General features: G+C 47.0%; 1 protein-coding gene across 1 annotated transcript; it reads right to left on the reverse strand.

The window, feature by feature from the left end:
* Nucleotides 1-475: 475 nt before the first annotated feature.
* cunh11orf24 (chromosome unknown C11orf24 homolog) lies at nt 476-7,718 on the reverse strand. Its single transcript, XM_068603821.1, has 3 exons — nt 7,621-7,718; nt 4,975-5,320; nt 476-4,793 (listed from the first exon to the last, which is right to left on the reverse strand). Exons 2-3 carry the CDS (start codon nt 5,177-5,179, stop codon nt 3,817-3,819), a joined length of 1,182 nt encoding a protein of 393 aa, XP_068459922.1. The 5' UTR covers nt 5,180-5,320; nt 7,621-7,718; the 3' UTR covers nt 476-3,816.
* Nucleotides 7,719-8,292: the final 574 nt, after the last annotated feature.

Genomic DNA, 8,292 nt, shown 5'->3' on the forward strand with positions numbered 1-8,292 from the left:
GCAGCTAGAAAATAATCAAATCTCGACGAGGCGTCACAGTGACATCATCAAGGTGCGCCCCATCAGAACCGTCACAAGAACAATTACAGTCAGAGTTCTGATCAATCACATGGATCTGGATTAGTTCCTGTTAGAATGACCCAGCTGGTTTCTGAGATTATCTACTACTCAGATTATCTCAGAATACCAGCGATGACCTCATGTCTGAAACTAATGGTTTCATCTAATGATGTGAAGATGCTTTGAGTCATGCAGACACAAACTCATTTTCTGATGAGAAAACACATTCACCGTGACGAGTTTATCAAAATTAGTCAGCGATCAAAAAGCATTAGACTCGTGTACGGAAGCTGAGAGCGGACAAATTTAATCATCTCAAGATTTATGTTAGATTTTGTTTTCAGCCTGAAGAGTATATACATATATATTTAATTATCTCCAGATTTATAATAATCTTTTCTCTTCAAACAAGAAAACTATTATAAATCTTGAGATAATTAAATTTACTCTAAAAAGAAAACAAAAGGTCATGTTTCTCTCAAGATATCTGAACAAAGATCTTGTTTTTGGGGGGTAAAGGAAAACAAAAAGTATGTTTCCAAATCATTTTTCCTGCACTATAGGACTCGAGTCCAGAGGAGAAAATAAACATTTTCATGGAAAAACAGCCATAAGCCACCAGAGCCGCTCTCTGCCTCCGTGCATGTGGCATCGTGTGCTCTGAGAAACAGATTTCAACGTTTTCCTGCATTTCTAAAACCAAAACATACCAAAAAAATAAAGCAACAGGTTGAATTCTGGCTTTGCAGACGTGGAACATGAACACAGATCAGTCAGAAGGTTTCAAACAGCAGGAACGCTGCGTCCGCACACGGCGGCTTCCTGCTGCCGGCGCTCATGCACCTCGTGTCGTCAGTCACATATAGATAATGGCTTCATGTTCCCCTTGGCTTTATCATACAATAATGTGCTTCAGTGATTATTTGGCAACTGTTCATCAACCATGAACCCCAGAAGAAGAACAGACAGAAAGAAGGCAACAGTAATTCAGTCAGAGAGAACAACTTAAAGGTAACCGCTACGGAGTTTGTGTTCACTTTGTTGAATATAATCAATGCGTGTGTGCGTTCACGTTCATAACTTCCATATGTGGGAGTTCATTCATAACCATGAGACTGTTGAGCATTCACTCCTTCACCTCATGGGACAACCAGGAACTATGGAAGTCACTATTTTCTTTGCTGAAAGTAATGTTTCCAGGAATGATGCGTCTGCAAACATGTATTCAACATAAGATGATCCATCAGGGAAATATAAAAACTAAACAACGAAATTGCACGGTGAGGTAAACATTAAGCTACATGAAGCCTCTCATTAAGGAATGATGGATTACATATAAACACAATCTGGTCATGAACACAACACAATACATTCACCGTGAGCTAAATATGAGTGAAATGAACTCGTATGGTCCTGTACCCATGAGCGCAAAAACATGAAACGTCATTGGCATCAATGAAAGCTAACGAGTGGAAGTGAAATCGTAAGACTTTGAAATAGAAAAGACACATTTAGAAAATATTGTTTTCCCTCCTTTTCCTGCCAGTGAACCAGTTAGAAGAGAAGATCTGGACCAGTTTCCTCTGAGGCTGCACAGACGTCCCAGTATGTAAATGTGAAGATGTGTTCCGGTCTTCGTGCTAAGCTAGGCTAATACCGCCGTGTCGCAACACGTGTGAAACTGCTGAAAGACATCGCGGGGCGGTCGTTAGCTTAGCTTTGGTTTAAGACTTCTTATTTTTAATCTGCAGTTCATGGTCAAAAAGTAATCGTATTGCTGCGTTTAAATTTAACTGTCCAGCAAATTTTAAACAACTTTTGAAATGTCGCAAAAAAGGAAATGCGTGTTAGCCGCGTCTGGAGCGAGCCGCGGCTAACAAAAGCGTCTCCTCGGCCGTCCGACCCACTCAGACACCGGATGGTTTGTGAAACAGAAACTTCTGACAAGGCACTTCAAAAATGAAATGAACACGTTTGCAGGTGATTGGACGAGCCGTCCGTCAGCTGGAGGAGAGAAGCCTCCGTTCTATGCTCGCCTTTCAACGAAGAAATGCTCCACAGTTCTCATACAATGGATGCTATTGTAGCATCTAAGCTAACCGCCAGTGTTTGTGACACGCCAAAGTAGCACCTCCAGGATGCGACTGCTCCGTTGTGCTACGTCAACGCCTCAACTCTATACACAACAAAATGTTTGGCTCCATCTTGTTTCCATAATGCTTTTAAAATTATTTATTTTAGAGGCGGTGCCTCCAAATACCGTGTGAATGGAAACACGGCCCGCGACCACGTCTACTCGTGTACTAGAACTGTGAGTTTGACCGCAAACAAACCGATTGCCCAAAAAGTTTGACTTTCTTGAAATGAAGAGATGTTTTAAACAAAACAATAAACTGGTTATTATCTCCAGAACGTGTGCCCTTTGTTTTCAAATACATCGTACAGTGGAAAAGTGAGTATTTCCTCCCAAGCAAACCTACGCTGTCTTTGTGTACAAGCACAGCATCAGTTTGCACAGCAGGAACAACAACAACAACAACAGCTGCTGTGCAACAGGTCAACACATTCAGTCATTGATCAAGTTCCCGAATGGAGTGAAATCAACAGAACCGGGATTGATTTGGTTAGAATCAAATGAGGCGGTTTGTTCCAATACGTTGGTCTTTTTATCTTTAAACGTCGCCAACATCGTCGAGCTAACCAGCTAACTAGCTAACCAGCCAGCCAGCTAACCAACCAGCCAGAGGCCTGAAAAGCAGCGAGCCACATCTGGGGAGACTTAACGCGGGCGATGGAAATACTCCTCCCCCTGTATTCAGCTCGCAGCCGCGCCCGGCGTAAAACTCTGATGTCTTTCTGAGAAACCTCCTCCACCTCTGTGCGATCCTGTGAAGTTATTCCACGTGGTTATTTGCTTTTAAATTAAAAAAGTATGGGAGAGGCTGGTTCAAGTCCAGCTCGCTCCACCGTGAAGTCACCGGGGTCCGATCTGCTACAACCAGAAGGATTGTTCGACTGTAAACACACACAAACACACAAACTACAGCCTGCATCTCACGGCCGTAGTGTCGGCCATCTTTTAGGAGCAAAACAAGGTTCATCCAGATTCTGACCCGTGTATTTGGGAAGTTAAACTCAAAGTGATCCGTGCGACTCAGATGACGACTTAGTGCTACGAGTAGCTCTCTGCTACTTTCATTTCCCTCCGGTTAAACCCCTTTTAACCAATTAAAGTCACATCTCTGTTATAACATCTGTGGGGCTGAAGAAAATAATAATGCATCACTCTCATAGTGTACCATTGGGTTTGGCGATCGGTCAAAATGGTTCTTTTCTCCCCCAGAGAGCCTCAAGGAGATCCACATTCATCTGCAACAGGTACAATGACTCAAACAATTTGACAGACATTTCTTCAGTCAGACATACAAGATAAACCTCCTGTGTTGTTTCACCAGCCGAGCGCCATCACGTGACCTCGGGTCTTTAGCTGCTCCTCGTTCAAACTCCTCAAACTGGGGCGGAGCCAAACTCCTCACATTCATACCATCGCAGGAAAAGAAGCAGGGGTAGAAGAAGAAAGCGTTAACTGGAACATTCGTGGTAGAAAGCGACCCGGCTCTGCTTCAGGGTTCAGTGAGTCTCGTCCATTCAGACCTAGTGAAGTCACAGCGATGCTGCGTTAGCGTCCAGCTCATCGTCTCAGGCTCAAAGCGCCCCAACGCGTTGGGATTAGCCTCCATCCCTCCCCACCCCACCTCACACCCCGGAGTCAGAGTACATGCCGTTGATGAGGTAGTCCACCTGGGTGTAGTCCTTCCTCCGGTAGCTCTCGTAGGCCTGCGAGACGAACACGCCCACCGTGACCAAGAAGAAGAGCAGGCCGAAGAGCAGCACGGCCAGCAGGGACGCCGTGTCCACCAGCTGGCCGGTCAGAGCGGCGCCCGCCACGTCCACAAGGCCGCCGGGCTTGGTGGCGCGGGTACCGGCGGAGGTCACGGTCGTAGGGCCTGCGGGTGAAGAGGTCTGAGCTGGTGGCATCCCGGTGGTTGGCGTTGGCGGCGTCTTCGTAGCCGTGGTTGTAGCAACAGTGGCGGTAGTGTTAGCCCTTGTGAGGGTGGTTGTTGTCGGGTGTGCTGCAGCTTTAGTGGTCGGTTCTGCTGTCGATGTTCTTGTTGTCGACATAGATGTAGCTGTTGTAGTAGGCGTTGGAGTCGTTAGCGTCGTTGGGGTTGTTGGCGTCGTTGTTGTAGTTGGCGTCGTTGTTGTAGTTGGCGTCGTTGGGGTCGTTGGCGTCGTTGGGGTCGTTGGCGTCGTTGGCGTCGTTGGGGTCGTTGGGGTCGTTGGGGTCGTTGGGGTCGTTGGGGTCGTTGGGGTCGTTGGGGTCGTTGGCGTCGTTGGGGTCGTTGACGTTGGGGCTTTAGAAGTCACTGGTGAAGTGGTTGCGTCCACTTTCCTCACAGGTCCTGGAGTAGTGAATGGAATGGTACCGGTGCTGGGTCCAGTGGGAGCACCCGGCGTGGAGCCTGTGGGGGTAGAAGGGACTGCAGACGGCGCTGGTGATGGACTCTGGTGGTCTGGTGATGCTGGCTGCTGATTGGATGAATGGTTTACTGAGGCTACTGCAGAGTCAGGAGCTGAGGGGTTGGAGGAAGCAGAGCGGTCTTCCTGGGTGCCTTTCGAGGGATTCTTCTGAAGCTGATCTGTGGCAGTTACACCGACAGCACCACCATCACCTGGCGACCAGACAACACCACGAATGATGAAGCGGTGAAGAGAAGAAGGCAAAGAACATCAAGTAATGATAAAACACATCACATCTGAATGAAGCTTATGCAAAGTATTTGGACCTGTTCAGTTCATTTAGTCAATCGATTTGCATCTAGCAACAACACATCATAAGAGACTCATACTCACAGTCTTTGGTGCAGTTATCCGGCGTCGCATGGGTCGGGAGCGTGGTCGGGGTCGTGGTCGTGGTCGGGGGCTCGGGCTCGGGCGTGGCCGGGTCCCCCCTGGGTACCGAGGAGGAGCAGACGCTGAGCAGCAGCAGCAGCAGCAGGCAGAGGAGGCGAACGCACACCGATGGACTCAGCTGGAGCGCTGAGGGACACGGGGACATGGTGGGCTGGGGGGCGTTGACACGGACACACACTCACATAGGCCTACAGTGAGTCAACACACACACACACACACACTCAACAGACACACACTGGGAGGATGGCGTCCAGGAGGAAGTGAAGGCAGCATCCACCCTCTGGACCTGCACGAGACATCAACACCACCATTAGAAGTCTGCATTAGTGGACTTGACAGACCAAAGGATGCGTTCAAGGACGCTCTGATTTTTGAGACTTGAGCTGCAAGCAAAAACAAAAGAGGTTAAACCTGGTTTGACTAAATTATTTTAAATATCTTACTATTTTTTGACTTAATTGCTTTACAAAATCTACAAAATCTTTACAAAAACGCCTCAAAAATAGTTAGTTTACAAAAAAACACAACTTTAAAATTTCCTCAAAAAGCTGGTGAATAGTTTTTAAAGCAAACATCGCTCAAACAGGAGGAAATGCTGCATTTGTTGGGGAATATTTTCAGCAGCAGATTGATCCACATTCAGTGTTCTGGGGAGTATTTGTGGCAGCGGGACGGTGCATTTGGGGTCGACTCTGAATAAATTACTGTGTGAGTGTGAGTGTGTGTGTGTGTAGGAACATGCAACAATATGTCTCGCTGATGGAGAGATGAAGACGCATCAGGCTCTGGTATCGTTGGGTGATGCGCTTGCTGCTAGCTTCTGCCTCACGTGGGATTCAACAACAACAACAACAACAACAACAAGTGCTAAGCTCTCACAGCACCAACATCTTTCTCTATGAAACACAATCAGAGCGGCGCCGTGAGGACTGACTGCCATCTAGTGTCAGAACTGCGTAGTGCAGCGGAGACGGCCTCTTCGCCTCAGGGGAATGATTTTACATAAACGAGCTGTACGTTCCTCCAGGATCAAGATCTAGAAACCCGGAGCTTCTTTGCTTTGCTTATGTAAACTGGAGATGAAAAGGCATTTCAGCAACAGCGCTTTTAAATCTCACATGCTCTGATCTCAGTAACGCTGCAGGCTAAGTGAGCAATTATTTGTTTTTCAATTCTCCCGGGGCGACACTTTGAGGACTTTCTCTACGTTGTGTTAAGCGATGGGATGAAGGAGAACAGCACCACCTTTAATCTCACAGACTTTAAGCCCTTCTGTTCTTTTGGAAGCAGCACCCCAGTGTTTCTGAACATGAATCAAATAGCTGTGGTTTCTGACTGTGTTGAAAGCTACAACTTACAACACTCTGCCCACTGGAAACACACACACACACACACACACACACACACACACAGTAAGAAATAGAAGTCTGCCATTGAGGGGGAAAAAAACGCACATCTTTCTCAAAAGATGTCCCTTGTTGTCTGGAAGCCAAACAATGTGAATGGCTGGTGCATTCTGGGTAACCTCAGCACCTTCTAACTCTCAGTGACCTGATTTCAGACAGAAATGCAAACAGAAAAAAAAAACAAGTGAGCAAGATGCCAACTGGCCTCAGGCCACTGCTTTTGATGTTCACTGGTTTTATTGCATGCAGCTGAGCGACGTGGCTCTTCTGATGTGGCGCTACCACCTAGAACTGAATGCCAGCTATGGATGAACGGAGTGAGAAAGGTGAGACACGGGAACACGGCCAACAACACATCACCTGCACCTCGTGGGGTTTCTTTACAGACAGGTGGAGCTGGCAGAGCTCCACCTGTGAACGTGAACTAGTTTATACACGCGCTGGCTGTAAAGTCAATGAGTCTCCAGCGAGGGCTGTTTTCCACCTCGGCTCTGCTCGGCTGGACTCGGCTCCGCTCGGGGACCTGCCCTAAAGGCAAACAGGACACGCGCTCAAAAGGTCGCTGCAGATGCCGACGTGGAGGAAAAAGTCGCGAGCCAGCGGGGAAGTTACGACACCCACGAGGGCCCTCCTCAGGGACTCACCCACAGAGGACTCACCCACAGGGGGCTCACCCACAGGGGGCTCACCCACCCACGGGGGGCTCCGTGTGGACATGCAGCTCCTCAACAACAATGTGTTGTCGTGTCCGTGGGGCGCGAACACGACACTCTGACTCACAATACACCGCTCACAGTGCGTTACACGCGCATTCATCACCACCCTGCTCGGTAAATTAGCAGTGGAAACGTGAGGTTAACTGTAGAAAGTTGGCACCACTAACGGACGCCCTTTCGGATGAGAAACCCCCAAAGTTGAGCCCGTGCTGTGCTCGCGGTGTCCCGCAGGAGCAGACCGGAGGTCGGGCGCGTGACATGAGCGTAAAGTGCCACAGGTAACGTTAGTCAACGCGCCGGAACAGGTGGACGTAAAGAGAGTCCACGTTAACGGGGAGATAGCAGATAACGTCCACATTGTAGCCGAGCTAATGCTAACAAGCCATTTCCACTCGGGTGGGCTACCTGGATAACGTGACGTCACCGCTAACGCGCTAAACCGCAGCTCGTGAGACTTCACTTACCGGCGGGAGGTAGAGACGAGTCAACGGGCACGACGGGCGCGGACACACGGACAGGTAGCGGGCTGCCCGCGACACTTCCTGGAGGCAGGAGGGACGCTTCTTCTTCGCCTGCTTTATTCCTGGCAGCGTTGACTCGTCGTTGGCGCGTTGCTGCCCCCTGCAGTTCACACCAGAGCAACAGCAGACACGAAGTAACGTGAATATTGATGCAGTCTGCGGGTATGGAAACCCAGTCTGCACAAAGTCCTAATTATGACATAAAAAGTCATTATTTTGAGATAAAAACTCATTATTATGAGATAGAATGTAATTATTATGAGATAAAAAGTAATTTTTATGAGATAAAAAGTCATAATTAGGAGTTTAAAAAGTCACTATTAATGGATAAAAAGTTATTATTATGAGATAAAAAGTTATAATTATGAGATAAAAAGTCATTAGTATGAGATAAAATGTAAATATTATGAGATTAAAAGTCATAATTATGAGATAAAAAGTCATTATTAGATAAAAAGTTATTATTATGAGATTAAAAAAAGTCATAATTATAAGATAAAAAGTTATTATTATGAGATAAAATGTCATAATTATAAGATAAAATCTCATAATTATGAGATAAAAAGTTATAATTATGAGATAAAAAAGTTATTATTAGATAAAATGTCATTATTA

Source organism: Clinocottus analis, unplaced genomic scaffold (assembly GCF_023055335.1).
Source record: "Clinocottus analis isolate CAN_PGR_092001 unplaced genomic scaffold, fCliAna1.0.p SCAF_6, whole genome shotgun sequence".
NCBI classification, from domain to species: domain Eukaryota; kingdom Metazoa; phylum Chordata; class Actinopteri; order Perciformes; family Cottidae; genus Clinocottus; species Clinocottus analis.

Coding starts and splice junctions, on each gene's coding strand:
- cunh11orf24 (XM_068603821.1), bottom strand. CDS start 5,179: ATGTCCCCGTGTCCCTCAGCGCTCCAGCTGAGTCCATCGGTGTGCGTT. Junction 4,794..4,974: donor GGATAACTGCACCAAAGACT/GTGAGTATGAGT, acceptor TCTGGTCGCCAG/GTGATGGTGGTGCTGTCGGT.